Source organism: Rhodnius prolixus, unplaced genomic scaffold, assembly GCF_049639745.1.
Source record: "Rhodnius prolixus isolate KJV_2025 unplaced genomic scaffold, Rpr scaffold_1, whole genome shotgun sequence".
Lineage (NCBI taxonomy): Eukaryota > Metazoa > Arthropoda > Insecta > Hemiptera > Reduviidae > Rhodnius > Rhodnius prolixus.
In genome coordinates, this window is record NW_027411581.1 from 2074644 (window position 1) to 2097394 (window position 22751).

A 22751-nucleotide genomic window follows, 5' to 3' on the forward strand; every position below is an offset into this window, starting at 1 on the left:
TAATTCCTGAGGATCGCAGTACTTTCAATAGGAGGAGTGAGAATGAACCTAGTAACATCGTGTATGCTATTAAATTGGAAATACTCGTACCAGTGTTGGACAGCTTCAACATTTAGGTATTGCCAAAAATTTGGTTCTTTCTTTATGTGTGTATGTATTATTCTTTAAAATGTTTCTTATTATTTATATGTACACAGTAAGAGTCCATGTCAATATGCAAAGATATTAATCGCTCTCCCGTATATAATTGTTAAATTTCGGAATAACTCTAGCCTGCTTAGATCTTGACTTCGCCACCATAAGTGCTGCTACAAGCAAAGCGTGGTAGTCCAGAGTTTTGGCTTGCCTATCCGTTAATTGTGCCCAGTTTGAACAGATTCTTTAAAAAAAAATAACGTAACTTTGACAATAAACTGAAATTTATTTTCCATATTTTAAATGACCATAACTTTTGAAAAACCTAACCGATTTCAAAAACTTTTTATTTGTTTTTTTTTTAGGAGCCCAAATACTATAAAAATATGCAAAAAAAATTAAAACGTTCCATTTGAAAAAACAAAGTTGGATGCTGTATCTCGAGATACAGGAGTTTAAAAAAAAAAAAAAAATGGGTCAATCACTGAAATTAAACTAGACTAAAAATGATTAAATACAGGTTTTTTATTATTTCGAAATTTCCCGCCGTTTAAAAAAAAAGTGGGTGGAGCATATAACTCTGGTCACCCTTTATAAAAGTATATTTTATAATATATATATATATTACTCTGGATGAATTTATAGACGTGAGCAACCATATCCTTATAGACCTGCGAATCCCATCCGTTTCTGACCTAACCCAATCCCGCTAAATCCGACCTTTACCTACACCACATTCCCTTCAGCCACTTGTCCCGCACAAATCTCCTCATCAAATCCTTCTCGCAGACTGAGGCGCCGTTGGCCTCGCGATCACCTGGTTGCAAAGATAAACAAGACCAGCCTTCGTATTCAATTCATTCGGTATTTTACTTTAACCGGCTTATGATGGTCATCGTTGGATGGCCTTCTTTCAAGTCCTGCCAGTGATTTTATTTTATTTATTTATTTATTTAGCATTTTATCTTGTTTTTACTTTACTTTTTACTTTATTTTATTTTAGTTTCAATTTCAGGATACAGTAAACAGGATACATAATTATAATAATAATTTTATAGCTTTAATTACAATAGTAAATAAGCATGGAGTTGTGTATAAATTCACACAAGAGAAAATAAATAAATTGAAAACAGCTATAATTATTAAAAGAATATAAAGCTTCCGCCTAAAATCAGTAATAAGGAAAAAATAAATAAATAAATAAAATAAATACCCTCAATAAAGAAGATAACCAAACGAAAGAAAAAATAATAAACTTTTTACATAAACATTAAAATAATAATTAATTCACCAATATAAAAATAAATATACATAAATTTATAACAGAATCCTTAACAAAAACTTACAGTTTTAAAAGTTAAGTATAAGGGTTGATAAAACGCCAAAAGGTACACAAATCAGCAGTTCCCAACATTTCATTAATACTTCATTGATATAATTTAAGTAATTTTACTGCATTAACTTTTCCTTCACATTTTTTAGAATTTATTAGATGTCACAGACCCTTATGCTGGCCATTTTCGTCTACAAAATATTTACTCAAGTAGCACACCATTTAACTTAGATTGACTGTAATATCTATTTATCTATAATAATCAAACTATTAATCACAGGTGAAAAAGAAAACGTTATAAAAAATATTAAAAAAATAAGAGGCTAAAAAATCATAAACTTTTTTTACATCAATGATTTTATGCATTTATTTTTATTTTTAAATAAAAATCATTGGTTTAAGTTCATTCTTCGATTAAAGTAATTGTTATTTTATGTTGTAGTCAAACGTTTGTAATAATAAGTAATAAATAATCTGGCTTTATCGCAAATAATATAGTTTTCTTCAATTACATTCTCAATCTAGGTGTTCTTCCCACAATGTTATATATATGTAATATAAAATAAAGAAAATAAAGATATGCATATTTTTAGGACAGCTAATTATTCCAGTATTTTACCATAAGTAAAATTAGGGGGACTAAATTAAATTACAATTGAGAAATGAGTAAATATTGTTGAATAATCTACTTGTTATTAAATGTATGTTATTTGTGCTCACGAATATTTCGGTAAGACGAATTTAAGACTGAAATATTGTTTTGAATCCTCCGTGATTGAAATTTAAAAAGTGGCCGACTCTAACTTTGTTTTTTTCTACTTTAACATGCATGTATATGTGACTACTCAGAATAATTCATCACTCATTTTATCATAATTATAATAAAAAAATATTATGAATGAACTGGCCAGCATAAGGGTCTGTGACATCTAATAAATTCTAAAAAATGTGAAGGAAAAGTTAATGCAGTAAAATTACTTAAATTATATCAATGAAGTATTAATGAAATGTTGGGAACTGCTGATTTGTGTACCTTTTGGCGTTTAATCAACCCTTATACTTAACTTTTAAAACTGTAAGTTTTTGTTAAGGAGATTTTTGTACCTTTTGGATAGATTTTCCTTTTTGTCTATTTGCAAAGTTACGTCTGCTTTACAGATTTTTTAAAATTTGGAATAAGCTATTCTATCATTATAACCTGATAAGGTGTTAAATCGGAACCGTAACTACCACTGGAGAGATCTTTTTAAAGAATGATTATAGTTACGGTCCCCAAACCATCCTCAATAACCATTTTTTTGAGAAAGCGTTTTGAATAAAATAGGAAGGTATTTGTACGTAAATAGCAAAATTAAACTGCGATTTCAGTACTTCCTTTTAAGAGGAGCAAGAAAAATAAACTGCGATTACAGTACTTTTCCCTAAAAGGCAAAGATTTTGAATCGAACGACAATTCATTGATGTAAATCGGTTCACTCATTGATAATTTTAACGATTGCAGTACTTCCTCTTAGTAGGTGTAAGAGCATGATGGCACTTCACAGCCACATAGAGGAGCTTTAATCACTTCTTCGTGCTAAATTTTATCAAAATCGGACTAAGCTTTGTAGAAATATTGGTAATAATAGTTTTAGAAAGGGCCTTATTTGGGTGGGGCGAACTCCCCTCCTTATGAGGCATAGCGTCGAGACTTTTAAAGTACAAATCTGTACAAAATTTCGATTCGAATGACACTTCATTCATGAAAATCGGTTCACGTGTCGATAATTTGAAACGATTGCTATACTTCCCCTTAACAAGTGTAAGAGCAGATCGTCGCTTTATTGTTAGGTAGGGGAGCCCTAACCCTATCATCCTACCAAATTTTATCAAAATCGGGCCAAGATTTACAGAGTAATTAGTAATAATAATTTTGGAGGGGGCCTTACATAAAGGGGGCTAACTCCTCTCCCATTCAATGTACAGCGTCGAGACCCCCAAAAGGCTCATCTTTATAAAATTCCGAATCGAAAGACACCTCATGAAAATCTGTTCATGCGTTTAGGCGCTACGCAGTTTACAATAAAGGTAACAAGAACAAGAACAACAATTTCTGAAAATTCGTTGTTGCTCATTTTCGGCAACTTTTTTCTCGAAACCTATTAGATCTAGGTGGTTGCAAAAAAATTACAGTTATAAAGGAGGATTTGCCCTATATTATAAAGAAAATTTGGGAATTTTATCTTTTATAGAAAAATAGAAAAAAATTGTCAAAGTTGGGTGTTTTTCAACTTTACACTTTTTCGTGCAGTTTTTGATGGTCAACCCTTATACAACTGCCCTACCGGACAGTTTTAATAAAATAAAAAAACCTCAAAATAAAGATCATTTACATTTATAATTTCATGATTTAGTAACTGATCAATATCTTTTGGGCACAAATTAGACAAAGTTCCAAAACCATGCACGTTCCAGAATAATACTGTAAAGTTTTTCTAAAAAAAACTTTACTACTATAACTAATGCCTGCCACTAGTTACGTTAAATATGTGGGTTTGATTAAATGATAAAACTCGCTAAAGTTGTAAGTAATAACCTGATTTATTAACACATTACCTTTACTCACATTAACATTTACTATCAACTAACGCTATACATTACAGTCACCATTTACAACAGTCACAACAGTTTACTGTTACTTATTCACTACGTAACGCCACAAAACTGTTCCACGACTGACCCCTGGTCCACACTGCACCGAATTGCGCTAGACTCAACCGCACTAGCAAAGCTCTACTCACGAACTGACTACCTGCCCAACTGGCTAACACTGAAGCACTCCGTAACACTGACTCTCAAAACTACCACTTCCAAAGTGTCTCCCAAAACTGTCTCTCAAAGACTCACTCAAAACTAACTGGGAACTCCTTAAAACTTGATTAAAACTCTTAAAAACTGACTTCTCCAGCTGTGTCTGCCTCCTTTTAACTGCGTGCCTCCCTCCAACTGGGACTGCCCTCCTCCAACTCTCTGAGCATAAGTTTCCACGCCCTCCTGACGTTCATTGGCTGGAGAAAACATACTGCCACCACCTCAGCTGTGAGCCGCCTCCTCCCATTCTCTGTCTCTCCCCAACTCCGTCAGTCTCACTCTCACCTGTCAATCACTGGCTGGGAAACACATATGCCACCACCCCAACTGAGGCCTTTCTCTTAGCTGGCTTTTACACAGGTCACTAACTCCTTGAACAATCTAGCCCTTTCCTTTCTAGTTCAGGTATAGACCGGCCCTTTTGTCTACACAGTGGTGGCCTGTTACCGGCTTTAGTCGCTTAACCCCTAGAACAATCTAGGCCTTTCTTTTCTGCCACAAGTAGATACCGCCCCTTTTGTTTATGCAGTGGCGGCCTGTTACTGACTTTGGTCGTTCAACCTCTAGAACAATCTAGGCCTTTCTTCTCCGCCCAGGTCAACTTCGTTACAATACATTAATTTTTGGCACCAAATTTCGACTAACAGAGTCTACTTTTTTTTTGGAGGAGGAGTAGATAAATCTTGAGCACAACTGGTAGCCATTAAAGGAGGCACCTTTGGTTTCAGAAACCCCAAAATTCGACCATATTGCGATTTCTTGAGTTTTCTCTTTTTTGGCTGATCTGTTCGATTCCTTGAGAAGTCAAATCAATCTTCAGTTTCTCGTATCTTCTCCAGTTGCTAAGGAAGATCCATCTTCTAAGTCAACAGAAACTTCATACCCAATATTTCATCAGATCACTTTCGCTCTTGATTAGCACAACTTTTAGACCTTCTTCTTTTCGAATCAATATTTTACCATTTCTGGACCAAAAAGTATTTTACTTTACCAGATTTCTGCAGCTCCTTTGCTTTACTGAATAATCTGTAAGTTTCCGGACCCATATCGTCAGAAATATATATTCGCTTCAAAGTCGCCTCACTAATACCAGACAAAATTTTAGTATTAATTAATTCTTTTTTCACCCAAAATAATTTAAAAAAATTATTTTTCAGATCTCTTCTTACAAATTTTAAGATAATAGGCGGATTTGGCATAAAACTCTTCCTTTTTAAACGATAGAAGAAGTCCAAATCATTTCCATCAATAGAGCAACCAATAAATTCACCAATAGCTTTAATAATACAGAGGAGATGTTCATTTTCAGAGTAAGGAATGTTGGTCAATCTGACTCTATTGCCATAACGAAACTGTTCATAATCAGCCATTAAAGAGTTAAAATAGATTAATTTTTTTTCAAACATCACATTTTCTATTCTTAATTTATCACTTTTAACATTTAAAATTTTCAAATCATTTTTCAGACTATTAAAATCAGATTTGATCTGTCTTTAAACTACTAATACTGGTTGAAAGACCTTGATTTTCTATTTTTAACTCAGAAAACCTTTGCTGAATGGTATTTAAAATTTAATTTATCTGGCCAATTTCTCCAAGAAGTATTTCAAATTTATCATTAATATCGTTGGTGCCCATTTTAGTAGAAAAGATAATATAATGTATATATACAGGGTGTTCAGCATAAGACTACGGTAACTTCGGCAGGCGATTCTGGGCATCATTTGCAACAAAAGATTCCATATAAACTATGGCTCGATTCGGCTCCGTTTTATAGATATTTTTAATTTTATGTTTTTTTCAAGGTGTTACTACTTTTTAGCAAAAAGTTGTCTATATTTCTCAAACTATTAAAGCAACAGCTATTTTAATAAGCTCATTAGAAAGAAGGTTAAATTTCCTTTTAAATAAGCTAATTTGTATTCCAAAATAATAATATTAAGTATTTCACTTTGTGGCCCAAACAAAAGGAATAGCAAATTTCTAATTTTTTCCTAAAACTTTTGACTTCATTTTTTTCAAAAACATTTTATATGAAAAAAACCGTGCACTGTTCAGGAAAAACATCTACATACCTTTCGAACGGTATACAATAATTGGGGTTATGTTAAAAATTGATGCAGAAATCTGTGATTAATTGCAAAAAAGTAGGCCTCAAAACAGTGTCGGCATTATGAAAGGAACTTACTTATCGCTCTAATCTCCAAGTTAAAAACTGATATGTTTTATCCTAATACGGCTTATAAAAACAAATAAATACAAGAAGAGGAAAAGATAGTTTAAAGTCTACATTTTCATTAGATATTTAGTTGTCATTTTGCTATCATTATGCCAACGAATTCGAATATTGAATAACGAGATATGTTATACATCTACGGTTTCGTAGATTGGAATAATGGAGAAGCTAGGCGGGAGTATTCTAGATGTTTTCCTGATAGGGTGTTCCGAACGCTAAGACGATCGTGGAGGTGTACTGGCAGTTCGGTGAAGTATTCCATCCACTATAATTTAATTTGGGGATCAGAGCGAGTAATATGTTTTTGGCTTATTCATTAGCTCTCCACAATCTCCTGTGTTCGGCTTATTCATTAGCTCTTTACAACCTGTTAATTCCAAAAGTTTATTTGAGTAGTTCAAAATGATGATTTATTCACATTATTTAGCATATTTCTTTAATTAACTAAAGAATAACACACAGATCTAAACTGGTTAAACGAAAATCCTTCCTTTTGAAATTGGTACCTAACACTCATTTAACATCATATTCATTTTTCTTCTTTTTATTTTATTTTTTTATTTATAAGGTAAATTTTATATTTTTGAAAATAGTTCTTAAATTAATTAATTATTAAATTACACGTTTGCAAAAAATCGTACTGGATTTGATGATTCTGATCAGTTATATTCTTATGGCAGGTGAATTCCTTTCATAATGCCGACGCTGTTTTGAGGCCTACTTTTTTGCAATTAATCACAGATTTCTGCATCAATTTTTAACATAACCCTAATTATTGTATACCGTTCGAAAGGTGATCGTATGTAGATGTTTTTCCTGAATAGTGCACGGTTTTTTCATATAAAATGTTTTTGAGAAAAATGAAGTCAAAGTTTTTGAAAAAAATTAGAAACTTGCTATTCCTTATGTTTGGGCCACAAAGTAAAATACTTAATATTATTATTTTGGAATACAAATTAGCTGATTTAAAAGGAAATTTAACCTTCTTTCTAATGAGCTTATTAAAATAGCTGTTGCTTTAATAGTTTGAGAAATATAGGCAACTTTTTGCTAAAAAGTAGTAACACCTTGAAAAAAAATAAAATTAAAAATCTCTACAAAACGGAGCCGAATCGAGCCATAGTTTATATGGAATTTTTTGTTGCAAATGATGCCCAGAATCGCCTGCCGAAGTTACCGTAGTCTTATGCTGAACACCCTGTTATATACCTTCAGTGCGTAAATGTCCGCAAATCTAAAAAGATGATACTAACTTAAACTTTAGAATAGAGCGAGACAGACAAACAGAACTTCTCAAATAAACACTGCCACTGCCTCCCCACCACCAAGTTCCTACAGTCCACTGATAATTTTATTAATGTGAAAATTAATTTTAATTAATATCTTTAAAACTGCTCGTCAGAATTTCACTAAATTTCACAAGTGCACAGAATATCCTTTAATAAATACGTCTGCCAAAAATCGTGAATCAAATCAGCCTAGAAACCACTTAGAAATCAACTAAAACAGCACACGATGTGCACAGTAACAAAGACAAAACACAACTCCCAGTAAACAGGATACAGTGAACATACATGCTACACGAATGGGAGCAACCTGGTTGTCAACTCCAAAAAAATATAAAAAAATAAAAACACAATCTGATACTTTAATTAAATACAATAATTATAAATATGATGAAGGATAGATGGTGAATTATGAAGGGCGATTTAGCAGGCGCGGATGACATCATGCTGTTACATTGACTTGGAAAATTAGGCACATACTTGCTGATCCATCGGAAATAGGGACAAAGATAAGTAAAGCTGAAGAAGGTTCGCAGGGAGCACAAGGTATCAATGGGGCCACATTGATGCGCTGCGCTTCCTCTACCATACACCGTTCCTTTGCAAAGCAGCGGGCCTCCTCTATAGATGAAACATGGTTCTTGCAAAGAATACAGTTTGCCGCAGAGAAAGTTACGATTATTTTTTTTACAACCACATCCTGCCCATTTATAGCTAATATTGTAAATATTCATGTGCAAAACTGTATCATTATGGATATTATTAGGGAAACCTAATGCAATACACTTATTCTCATCTGTAAGATGTGGATATGTGTACCAATAATATCCAGGATCATTATCAAAATCATCCCCATAGACAATCTTGGATTTATCCATCTGCACTTTATTCGACCGACGTAACTTGATCAAGGCAATGTCGTTCGCCTTTGGAGGACCAGAGTATTGAGGATGTAACCATACATGTATGGAACCTACCTCGTTCACGTTTAATCATCAACGCCAAATATGACCACAGCTTGTCTAACCCTAACCTTTCTTCCAATGAAACAGCTGGCCGCTGTGGCTACCCAGTACTCATCTAGGAAAAGCCCAGAGCACACGCTCCTTGTAGGATCTTCTTTAGAGGGAATGATGATTGCAGCCACGTAGAGTGCATTGGTTATCCTCATCTGAAGACTAGGCGATAATCCTCGTTTTGCAACCTTTCCAACAATCTCCTGATTGGTCAGATTTCCAGCTCTAGCATAGTGCGCTAACAGTAGTGCCACTACAACTAACTTAATTAAACCGTCCAAATACATCTTTATATAATTATTGCTTAGAATTTGTAACAAGCTACATCACATAAGTGTTCTGATTTCTTCTTAAGGGAACGCTATTTTATAATAATAATTTGGATAATTTGAAATATTCTGGTTTATTAAACTCTCTAAATTTCAACATATGCGCATTCGTAATAATTTCACATGTTCGATAAAACTATCGGACCAAATGATTAATAAAAGCATATTTCATAAAATTACTTAAAAAAGGTGTACTTAATTAAATTTACCTTAGACTTCACTAAAACGTTATTAGATTAGAAGTTCAATTTCGAGGAATCGTTTTTGCAAAAGCTCGAAAAACGGAAAAATCTATTTAGTAAAATGAACTTCTGGTTAATCGATATGTACCAATCGATATGATTGATATATTTTCTCTGAATCTGGTGTTTGAGATGGACAAATATATTGCAAGCATAACTGGAAATCATTGAATCTGTACTTAAAAACTACAAATCCATTCTATAAAGCGGTAATTCAAATTGACCGATTTTAGGATGGACCAAAACCTTATTTTGGAGCCTAAGAGAATTATGGTGAACATTCTTTGATTTTGAGTTACACCGCATTATACCCAAAGACCAACATAGGAATATCGCTTTTTTTGTTTCCAGGGACCTCTAATCAAATACTTCCGGTGAAAATTTATGTTAAACTCGATTTCGGTCGAACTTTTCAGCTTCCTGTCATCAATCTAAAACATTTCTCTGGAACTGAAAAACAGATATTCCCGGTGAAAAGGCTAATTCCTGACGATCGCAGTACTTCCTAGAATTCCCAATAGGAGAAGAGAGAATGAACCTAGCAACATCGTGTAAACTATTAAAATGGCAGCGTACATCTACCACAAACTAACGGCTCATCAAATCCTTCCCACAAACTGAGGCGCCGATGGCCTCGAGATCACCCAGTCTCTAAGATAAACAAGACCAGCATTCGGATTCAATCCATACTGCAGTTTACATTATCCGACTTATGATGGTCATCGTTGGATGGCTTTCTTTCAAGTCCTGCCAGTGATTTTATTTTATTTCCTTATTTATTTAGCATTTTATCTTGTTTTTACTTTACTTTTTACTTTATTTTATTTTTGTATCTATTTCAGGATACAGTAAACAGGTTACAGTAAACAGGTTACAGTAAACAGGTTACAGTAAACAGGTTACAGTAAACAGGTTACAGTAAACAGGTTACAGTAAACAGGATACAGTGAACATACATGCTACAGGAATGTGAGCAACCTGGTGGTCAACTCCAAAAAAAAAAAAAAATAAAAACACAATCTGATACTTTAATTAAATACAATAATTACAAATATGATGAAGGTTAGATGGTGAATTATGAAGGGCGATTTAGCAGGCGCGGATGACATCCAGCTGTAACATTGACTTGGAAAATTAGGCACATACTTGTTGATCCATCGGAAGTGGTTACAAAGGTAAGTAAATCTGAAGTAGGTTCGCCGGGCACACAAGGTATCGTACTCTGTTGTGCCACATTGATACGCGGTGCTTGCTATACCAACCACCAATCCTTCGCAAATCAGCGGGCCACCTATATAGGTGAAACATGGTTGTTGCAAGGTCTGTAGGATGCCGCAGAGAGTGCCATCATTTCTCCCACAAGCACATGCTTTCGAATCAGAGCTAATATCGTAAAGATTGTAGTGCAAAACAGTATCATTATGGATATTTTGGCCGAAACCCAATCCCGTACAAGAATAGATATCGTGTCCATCATTTGGGAAAGCAAAATCATCTAGTTTGACAATCTTGAATTTATCCATCTGCACATTATTCGACTTGCCTAACGTGATCAAAGCAATGTCGTTGGACTTTGTAGGAGAATCGTATTGAGGATGTAACCATACATTTTTGGAACCTACCTCGTTTACCGTTTCGGCGGCGTAATCCTCAACACCAAATATGACCACAGCTTTTCTATCTCCAACCTTTCTTCCGTCAAAACAGCTGGCCGCTGTGGCTACCCAGTACTCCTGAAGGAAAAACCCAGAGCACACGCTTCTTGTAGGATCTTCTTTAGAGGGAATGATGACTGCGGCCACGTAGAGTGCTTCGGTTATGCTCATATGAAGATCAGACGATAATCCTCGTTTTCCAACCTTCCCAACCATCTCGTGATTGGACACATTACCAGCTCTAGCATAGTGCGCTAACTGTAGTGCCACTACAACTATCTTAATTAAACCGTCCAAGAACATCTTTATATAATTATTGCTTAGAATTTGTAACAAGCTACATCACATATGTGTTCTGATTTCTTCTTAAGGGAACGCTATTTTATAAACATAATTTTGATAATTTGAAATATTTTGGTTTATTAAACTCTCTAAATTTCAACATATGCGCAATCGTAATAATTTCACATGATCGATAAAAATATCGGACCAAATGATTAATAAAAGCATATTTCATAAATTTACTTGATAAAGGTGTACTTAATTAAATTTACCTTAGACTCCACTAAAACGTTATTTGTTTACAAGTTTGCTTTCGAGGAATCGTTTTTGACCAAATCTCGAAAAACGGATAAATCGATTTAGAGAAGTTTCTTTTTTTTGCACCTGTTGAGCCTTAGCCACTTATTATTCCATAAATATGGATAATCCGTTGCTAAATATTTGTTCTTCTCCAAAAGATAGTGGCTCCTGATTTTAAGATAGTGCAGGAAGACTTCCTACAGGGCCAAAAGTTGCCACCCCTGGCCCCCCTCACTTTCAATCGTACCAAATGTACACACTAAGGATTCTAATTCTAAATCTACACTATTACTAAACAGTCACTGCTATAAATACTTCCATTCGAATAAATACAGTCATACCGGTGATAAATAAAATATGTATATGGAAGTTATACATATAATACACTCATACAAAACCGTATATGCTTTACACACACACATTAAAATCCTTTATAAGGGTGGAGTACTTGATATTCCTCCAACCTATTAGACTTATGACTTGTGACTAGATATAAACGAGGTCCATCGGACATCAACAATAAATTAATCATTATTATATTGTAAACAGCTAAAAATGTTATTACTTCTTGCAGGACTAATAAATTAACTGAGAATATGATACTTTCATAATTGAACGGGCACTCTAAATATTTAATTGAACAAAATGTTTCTTTCATGTGAATATTTATTACATGCCATGATTATGTGTCTAAAATCTTCAATCTGTTGACATTGTTCACATAGAGGGGAAGGACACAGCCCCAATCTATTCATGTAGGACTTACAAACTGCATGATTGGCTCTTAGACGACTTACCATTGTGACCACCTTTTTATCAACACTTGAGCCCTTAAATCCAACTGTTTCCTTAAGAAATGGATGCATAGATTTATAAAAATTGCCTTTAACACCGCTACTATATTTCTCTTGCCATTTTTGCACTACCAACTTCTCTAAAAATCTTTTTAAATCTTCTATTGACAAGGAAATGTAGTCTATTCTTTCACCGTTAACTGTTGCATCCTTTGAAATTGAGTACACAATGTCATTGTTCTTCAAACCACAGTGTCCCTTTACCCTTTACTAGTGAGTGGAAAAACTTTATTGTGCTTCCTTGATATAAGAAGTTTTGTTATTAAATATTTTCTGTAAAACTTTAATAAGCTTATTTAACGTAACTAAATAATTAAAAAACGAATATTAAAAAATAAAATAAAACTTGAAAGGAATATAGAAATAAAAATAATATTTTAATAAATAATTAGATATTTTTAATTATAACAGTTTAAAAGGTTATAGTGTTACCTTATAGAAATTTAAAATAGATTCTAGTGATTCCTGTTTAGTTTTTTTTTTTTAGTTAATAACCCTAATGGTGGCAGAAAAAATATAGTATTTAACTCGAGTGTAAAGTATCCGACCAACTAACGGCCTGAGAAGCGGAAGGGTTTCATTAAGGAAGGGAATTAAAGGGTCTCATGAGAGCGGAAGTGAGTATAATACCTATAAATATAACATTTCGCATAACGTTCGACTCTAGGTGTTTTATATGACCAAGGATGGTTAAATGTATCGATTAAATTCAGAGTTTGGAAAAAAAAAAAAACAAAAAAAACAAATGCCGATTGTAACGGAAGTAGAATGTTACAGAACGGTGCCTCAGCCCTACTTCCGCCTAACGGACTTACGGACTTGAACTGAACGGAACAGTTAAGCGTTCAAACTTAAACAGGATCAAAACCTTCTAGTTTGAACCATCCCTGTCGATGGTTTACTGACTTTGAGGCAGTATTTAATATGCTAATTCTGTGTAAAAGAATGAATAGAGTCCAAAGCAGTCTCAATGATCAACAATATAATTGGGAGTACAAGAAGGCAGAGCAAACAACTCTTTAAGAAAAAGTCGTTGAAACTTTTCCAAACAGTCGAGGGATCGAAACCCGCCCGATTGGGTAACCGTAACACACGACAGCCCGCGACACACTACTGAAAACTAGAAGTTTAGCATTCAGAGGGACATTTTTATGGAGTATAAAGCTGGACCAAACCGTGTTTTACGCCCAGATTAGCTGTGGAAATCCTACTCTCAAGCTGAGGAAGGAAAGACCATCGAGGGGTCAGGATAACACCAAGATATTTATATCTATTCACGATTTCTATCTGCTGATCTCTGTAAAACCATTTCTCTGAAGAGGACAATCTACCGCCTTTCCGAAAGACCATTATTTTAGATTTCCTAAGGTTAACAGTGAGATTCCACTGTTCACTATAGTGACCGAGAATTTTTATATTTCCTTGAAGGGAAATCGGATTATCAGCTGTTAGAACAATATCGTCAGCATATAATAATACGTTAATCCTGACCCTGTCGACCATCACTCCCCCCCTCCAAGAGCAAATGCATATCATCCACGAAAAGAGCGAACAAAATTGGACTCAACAAACAGCCCTGCCTGACGCCTGAACTCACACGAAAAGGTTCAGATATCCCATCAGCAGTACGTACTGAAGAAGCTGCAGAGGCGTACATTACCTTTATTACCTTGATAAATTTGGTCGATACCCCTAAGTTGAATAATTTTAAAAATAATGAGTTGTGATTTATTGTGTCAAAAGCTGACTTAAAATCAACAAAGAAACAATATAGTCTTTGGCCTTTATTCAATAGCTTAAGGTTAATTAAATTAATAAGAATGAAAATATTATCAACTGCGGAGTAACCGCGACTAAACCCGGCTTGGAATTCACATGACAAGTTATTAGTTTTCACGATTTTTTCTAGTCTAGAAAGAAGAAGGGCTGTGAAAATGTTGGCTAAAGTATCCAAGCAAGAGATGCCCCTATAATTATTCAACTCATTAATGTTGCCGTTCTTGAAAAGCGGAAATATAATAGAATGGCCAAATGAATCAGGCAGTAGGCCTAAGTCAAAAATATAATTGGGAAAAGCCAGCAGTCTGTCAATAAAGCAGGAAGGGGAGAACTTATAAAAATTTCGTAAATAATACAATCAGGTCCAGGAGCCCTATTAGACTTTAGGTCAGTAAGAATAGTTTTTCAGGTGTGAAGGGCGAATCTAGAATAGATGAAGTAATAAATGTGGCTGCAAATAAAGTAGGAGAGACTGTAGGGGGGGTTCAAAATATTTCGGAAATGGCATACCCACTCCTCCAACGGGATATTCCCACAAACGAAGGTTTTTCGTCGAAGGCGATTAACAAGTTTCCAAAACTCTTTGGAATCAGAGGCGGCATTAAATTGAGCGTAGAAAGAAGAAAAATACTCACTTTTAGAGTCTTTTCAAATCTGTAAATAAACTTTTATTGCCTCAGGATAAGCATTCATTGCAATTATAGAATTAGTTCTTCTAAAAAGGTTCAAAAGTTTGAACGACATTTGTCTCGCCTTAAAACAGCGATAGTTAAACCACAGATTTTTTAAGAGCGATGTTTTATAAAAGAGACGAAGGAGAACTATGAGGGCAAGCTCTTTTGATACAATTCCTTATAGTATTTGCATGCATTTCTGGCTACCTAGGAAAATGAACTATGCTGTTAATTTCTCTTGAGAGATTTTCTTTATAAACATCCATATCATTATCTCTCCAAATTAACTGTGGAAACAAAGGTAAAGTTAGACTGTCATCAGCACATCCGGAGGAAATTGGAAGGGAAAGAGGCAGGTGATCAGAAAATATTTCAGGCAAAATGGCAAAATTATCAATAAAAGGGAGACAATCCAAGGAAACGCAGCATATCACCGAACACCCCCCCATCGCACCCACAAACGTAAATTCTCCTTCCAAAGAGACTGTAAACAGCCGATCCTGACGTTAACATATCCCAAGAGTATCAAATTCGTGGAAGGAATAACCTGGAGTACTTCCTGAAGACAAAAGAAATCCTGATCCCAGCTATTACAATTCAAATATAAGGGAACTACATATATTAAAACACCATCTCTGTTAATGCAGATTAACGAGTAATTTGAGATGGAAGTAAAAGAAATATTACGAGATGAACGTTTTATGGCGTAAAGCTTACCACCACTCGCCTGACCATGCCAGGAGACTTTCTTCGCTGGTACCCAAGACAGATTGAAATTAGAAAAATACTTATTAAAAAAACCAAACGAATCCTCCATTTCAAAAGTTTCTAAAAGAGTAAATAATTCAACTTTTTTTAAAAAATTAAGAAAAGAACTATCATCAATTTTGGATTTCAGACCAGCTATATTATAACAAATAATCGAAATCGAAGGTATATTAATCGATAAACTGATCGAAGTGTTCTCATAGACGGCAGAAGAACCTCAGGACGATTTAACCTGCACTGGCCGATGGGTGTTGGAGGGACCGGAAGCTGTAGTATCAAAGTAGTTCTGCTGTAGAGTGTCAGTGCGAAGAGCATTTATGAACTGCGAGAAGTTTCCTCCTACCATAGCATTTAGGGTTGCAACCCCGTCATCATTAGCAAAACGGAAGACCATGTAAATTTACCGCCTTCCACCCATAGGAAATTCGTTCGTAGCCTAGCATTAATCTTGCTATTAACTTTCATTGGTAGGGCGGAGATCAGCCATGAACGTACCGAACAAACTGACTCCATACAAGACACTACTAAGACCGATCTGGACCTACGGAGCTGAGCTGTGGGGCTCTGCGAGACCTTCCAAAATCCAAAAAATCCAATCCTTTCAATCCAAAGTCGTTCGGCATATCGTCAACGCTCCTTATTATGTATCCAATTTAACCCTCCACACAGATCTCAATATCCTTTTTGTCCTAATCCATTCTCGCTTCCTTTAATTTCCATAATAGTCTAACCATATATCCTAATCCCATAGTACAAGCCTTATCCACAACAACCCATCCCGACAGTCCTCCACGACGCCTGAAACGACGTTGGCCCCGCGACCTTTCACCTATTTCCTAAACTTCCTTCCAACCTCTAGAGAGTTTCCAGCATTAACTGGCCCCTCTCAGCATACCATTCCGATTGTGGCGCTGGATCCTCTGATTCAGCCCACAATCTGTGCATAACTAAATGAAGATCACATTTACTTGATGTATATGTATATGTACAAGCTGTAAATAAATAAATAAATATATAAAAAGAAAAAAACCCATAATTTCTCTCCTCAATAGAGAGCTTGGTCGTTTCTTTATGGCTGCTACAGGAAGATCTGGATGAACCATAAATCCTGTTAGAGCTCGAGAAGATTTAAGAATATTAATTCCCTCTTGTGCACGAGAAAACGGAACCAACAGAGGGCAATCAAGTTTTCCCTTTTGGCCCAAAGGAGAAACGTATTGAGCATCAGAAGGCACATCGACCCTTAATAACTCCTTGTTGAATTTCACGATGGTCTCAGACAACACATCGGCGGAAGTTCTCTTAATACCTTTAAATATTAAATTATTTCGCCTCTCTGAGATTTCTAATTCCTCTAGACGTGCTTCAACTTTTATCTTCAACGTTTTTAAAGATGATAATTCAGATTTCAGTTGCAAATTCTCCTCCCTCAGTATAAACTAATTTCATTCGCCAATAAATCAATATCAGTTTTTCTACTGAGAGGGGCCAGTCTATCCTCTAATAAACCTTCCACGGCCTCCTTAATAGTGTCTTTTATTAGAGAGAGAAATTCAGGCAATGAAATTTTGGCCATGGTTATTATTAAGGGCTTGTGGCCGCCCTTGCTTGGCGGTACCGTTTGACGGTTTTCCCTCTCACCTTTTTCCTGTTTCTGTCTCTGTCTCATTTTTCCCTTTCTCGCACTACGCGTTATTTCGCGAAAATCCTTTCCTTTCTTGTCGCCGCTAAATATTTTAACTTTTCTACTCTTTTGTAGTTCCGTTTATTTCTTTAGGGTTCACACGCTATCAAACCCTTCCTCTCTTCATCACTCTAAGCGGAGTTGTTATATCCGTTTGTAGTCAGTCGACGTCCGGCTCTGCTCTGCTTCACATCTAATACGTATCCGCTGCATGTACCTCTTCCATAGTAGTCGGCGTCCGGCTCTGCTATACTTCACATTTAGTTCGCAAACGCTAAATCCCAGCATTACGCACTAAATTTCAACATACGCGCTTTCGTATTAATTTCACATGATCGATAAAAGTATCGGACCAAATGATTAATAAAAGCATATTTTATAAATTTACTTAAAAAAAGGTGTACTTAATTAAATTTACCTTAGACTTCACTAAAACGTTATTTGATTACACGTTTGCTTTCGAAGAATCGTTTTTGATAAAATCTCGAAAAACGGAAAAATCGATTTATTAAAGTGAACTTCTGGTTAATCTATATGACCAATCGATATATTTTCTGTGACTCTGGTTTTTGAGATGGACAAATATATTCCAAGTATAATTAGAAATCATTGAAGACGTACTTAAAAACTGACAAATACATTTTGTAAAGCGGTAATTCCATTTGACTGATTTTGAGATGGACCAAAACCTTATTTTGGAGCCTAAGAGAATTATGGTGAACATTCTTTGATTTTGAGTTACACCGTATTATACCCAAAGACCAACATAGGAAAATCGCTTTTTCGGTTTCAAGGGACCTATAATCGAACACTTCCGGTGAGAGTTTATGTTAAACTCCATTTCGGTCGAACTTTTCAGCTTCCTGTCATCAATCCAAAACATTTCTCTGGAACTGAAAAACGGATATTCCCGGTGAAAAGTCTAATTCATGACGATCGCAGTACTTCCTAGAGTTCCCAATAGGAGAAGAGGGAATGAACCCAGTAACATCGTCTAAACTATTAAAATGGCAGCGTACATCTACCACAAACTAACGGCTCATCAAATCCTTCCTCGCAGACTGAGGCACCGATGGCCTCGCGATTACCTGGTAGCTAAGATAAACCACGTATTCAATCCATTCGGTATTTTACTTTAACCGGTTTCTGATGGTCATCGTTGGATGGCCCCCCTTCAAGTCCTGCCAGTGATATTATTTTATTTCCTTATTTATTTATTATTTTATCTTGTTTTTACTTTACTTTTTACTTTATTTTATTTTAGTTTTTATTTCAGGATCAGTAACAGGATACAGTGAACATACATGCTAAAGGAATGTGAGCAACCGGGTTGTCAACTCCAAAAAATAAATAAATAAATAAATACACAAGCTGATACTTTAATTAAATACAATAATTATAAATATGTTGAAGGTTAGATGGTGAATTATGAGGGGCGATTCAGCAGCCGCGGATGACAGAAAGCTGTAACATTTTCTTGGAAAATTAGGCACAAACCTTCTGATCCATCGGAAGTGGTTACAAAGGTAAGTAAATCTGAAGTAAGTTCGCCGGGAACACAGGTTATGGTTCTCTCTTACGCCACAATGATACGCGATGCTTGCTATACCAACCACCATTTTTTCACAAATCAGCGGGCCACCTGTATAGGCGAAACATGGTAGTTGGTAGGTATGCAGGATGCCGCAGAGAGTGCCATCATTTCTCCCACAAGCACATGCATGCGAATCATACATAATACTGTAATGATTGATGTGCAAAACAGTATCATTATGGATATTCTTGCCGAAACCTACTCCCATGCAAAAATAAGCACCGTTCTTAACATAACCTAAAGAATAATCATCCAGTTTGACAATCTTGGATTTATCCATCTGCACATTATTCGACAGACGTACCTCGATCAAAGCAATGTCGTTGTCCTTTGAACGAGCATCGTATTTAGAATGTAACCATACATCTAAGGAACGTAACTCGTTTACCGTTTCGGCGGTGTAATCATCAACGCCAAATATGACCACAGCTTTTCTATCCCTAAAATTTCTTCCGTCAAAACAGCTGGCCGCTGTCACTACCCAGTTCTCATGTAGGAAAATCCCAGAGCACACCCTTCTTGTAGGATCTTCTTTAGAGGGAATGATGACTGCGGCCACGTAGAGTGCTTCGGTTATGTGCATATCATCATCATAGTGTAATTCTCGTTTTGCAACCTTTCCAAACATCTCCTGATTGGTCAGATTTCCAGCTCTTGCATAGTGCGCTAACAGTAGTGCCACTACAACTATCTTAATTAAACCGTCCAAGAACATCTTTATATAATTATTGCCTAGAATTTGTAACAAGCTACATCACATAAGTGTTCTGATTTCTTCTTAAGGAAACGCTAATTTATAAACATAATTTGGATAATTTGAAATATTTTGGTTTATTAAACTCTATAAATTTCAACATATGCGCAATCGTAATAATTTCACATGATCGATAAAAATATCGGAGCAAATGATTAATCATTATTATATTTGTAAACGGCTAAAAATGTTATTACTTCTTGCAGGACTAATAAATTAACTGAGAATATGATACTTTCATAATTGAACAGGCACTCTAAATATTTAATTGAACAAAATGTTTCTTTCATGTGAATATTTATTACATGCCATGATTATGTGTCTAAAATCTTCATTCTGTTGACATTGTTCACATAGAGGGGAAGGACACAGCCCCAATCTATTCATGTAGGACTTACAAACTGCATGATTGGCTCTTAGACGACTTACCATTGTGACCACCTTTTTATCAACACTTGAGCCCTTAAATCCAACTGTTTTCTTAAGAAATGGATGCATAGATTTATAAAAATTGCCTTTAATACCGCTACTATATTTCTCTTGCCATTTTTGCACTACCAACTTGCCTAATAATCTTTTTAAATCTTCTATTGACAAGGAAATGTAGTCTATTCTTTCACCGTTAACTGTTGCATCCTTTGCAATTGAGAACACAATGTCATTGTTCTTCAAACCACAGTGTCCCTTTACCCAACCAAAACTTACTATAGTCCCGTTTTCCTGTAACAAATTTACCGCGTCTAAAATGCCATTAATTATAAAATTATTTTTTCTGCAACCATGTAGGAATGTTCTCATTACTCAATTAAAATCAGCTGTGTAATGCCCAACTTCCCACACTAGTGGGGAAAAATTCCCATTAGTGTCACTTTCCTTACTAGTGAGTGGAAAAACTTTATTGTGCTTCCTTGATATAAGAAGTTTTGTTATTAACATAAATATTTTCTGTAAAACTTTAATAAGCTTATTTAACGTAACTAAATAATTAAAAAACGAATATTAAAAAATAAAATAAAAATAGAAAGGAATATAGAAATAAAAATAATATTTTAATAAATAATTAGATATTTTTAATTATAACAGTTAAAAAGGTTATAGTGTTACCTTATAGAAATTTAAAATGGATTCTAGTGATGCCTGTTTAGAAAGCACTCCTCCATCAATAAAAGAAACAGCAGAAAATGTAAGAAGTAATGTGAATACGTAAGTAATGTAAATACGTAAGTAATGTAAATAATTGTAATATAACAATAAATGTTTATAATAAACAAATTACTTTTTGTAGGCTGTAAAAATGAAATTTTTAATTTTATTAGTTAATAAATGGTTGCAGAAAAAATATAATATTTAACTCGAGTGTCAAGTATTTTCCTCACACTCGGCAATTTGCACTTGCACTCGCCTTGCTTCGCTCGCTCGTGCGTGCAAACCCTGCCTCTCGTGAGGAAAAGTACTACTTTCCACACTTGTTAAATAAATAACTATTCAAAATAGGGCACTTTGGCTATCACTAATTATAGCAAAGCAGTGTTTCTCCTTCAAGTTTATAATATGTTTAAGGGCTAAAAGAATCGCAGTCAATACAGCAGTATAAACCGAGGGATATCCATGCAGGTTGGCCATTTGAAACAAATTTTTCTGTGGATCATAAAAGGCACATCCCAGTTTCTCATTCAGTTTAGATCCATCTGTGAAAATGGCATAAACACCGGGCCATAAATTTTCAAGAGTTTCTTGAAATACTATTTCTTTAATGTTAGATGGATATTTGGCGAAGTCCGCTATTAACTTTAAATCAATATCTAACACTGCCATTTTATAGCTCATTATGGAAGGCGGCTCTCTTTCATTTAATTTAACTAAATGTTTTAGTTGGGAAATTTCTATAAAACTATCGCAGAAGACAGGTGAAATCTTATTTCTCCAATAATTATTGGTATAGGACTTTAGAATTCAACTGACAAATTTTATTATAAATTTTATAATCAAAAACTGAAGTTTTTAACAAATATCTATGAGATAATAACTGGAAGCTGTATTCTAGCAAAAGTTCACACGCTTCTGCATACATAATATCAATTGGAGTGCTGCGCAGAAAACCTAAACATACTCTTAAACATTTATTTTGGATTATTATCATGCCATAGAACGTAGATCCAAAATCCATTACCGATCTTATAGTGGCTCTATAGTAGAGTAACGAGATCTCAGGGTCGCCCCCCCCCCTCTTAAAATGTTAAAATATTTTTCTGTTTTCTTTGCAACCAATTTAATATGTTCTTTCCAACTTAATGTCTTATCAAGGATAACCCCAAGAAATTTAGCGGAGTTTTTGCACGGGTAAGTACATCCTGCCATTGTAATTGAATCTGAAACAGGCGACCTTCTTTTCTTTGTAAAGGAGCAGATGGCCGACTTTTGTTCTGAGATTTCTATACCATTTTCGAATATCCATGATTTAAGTTTCAATAATGCAGTTTCCAACAAATCTTTACATTCTTGAAAGGAAGCTTTAATAACATAAATACAAACATCATCTGCATGTTGCAGTATTTTAATTTCTTTAGAAAAAAAAAAGGGTTCCTAAATCCGCACTTTAGAGGTAATAAAGAATTAGGGAGAGAATTCCGCCTTGCGGGAGAGCTAGATTTGTAGATCTGGGGCCTACTAATGAATTGTTTATTCTTAAATATATATTTCTATCAGAAATTAATTTAATAATGTTGTAAAATAAATTTTTCTGATAATCCCGCTATTTTCATTTTATCTGTTAAGATTGGCAATTGAACAGAATCATACTGTAAAGTTATTGTCCTTTTACTAAAAACTTCACAACTCGCTAAATTTGTAAGTAATAACCTGATTTATTAACACATTAACATTACTCACATTAACATTTACTAACAACTAACGCTACTCATTACAGTCACCATTTACAATAGTCCCAACAGTTTACTGTTACTTACTCACTACGTAACGC

The 22751-nt window shown here is 34.7% G+C and overlaps 2 protein-coding genes across 19 annotated transcripts in view; both read right to left on the minus strand.

The window, feature by feature from the left end:
• The window catches only part of gogo (thrombospondin-1 like protein golden goal), a 499603-nt gene that overhangs the window by 321253 nt on the left and 155599 nt on the right, over positions 1-22751 (minus strand). The gene's annotated exons all lie outside the window — the stretch shown is intronic.
• On the minus strand, positions 10436-11551 carry LOC141452230 (trypsin-4-like). Its single transcript, XM_074124158.1, has one exon. It carries the CDS (start codon positions 11383-11385, stop codon positions 10456-10458), a length of 930 nt encoding a protein of 309 aa, XP_073980259.1. The 5' UTR covers positions 11386-11551; the 3' UTR covers positions 10436-10455.

Bases quoted from the DNA above. Each gene is read 5' to 3' on its own strand.
- LOC141452230 (XM_074124158.1), bottom strand. From the start codon at position 11,385: ATGTTCTTGGACGGTTTAATTAAGATAGTTGTAGTGGCACTACAGTTA.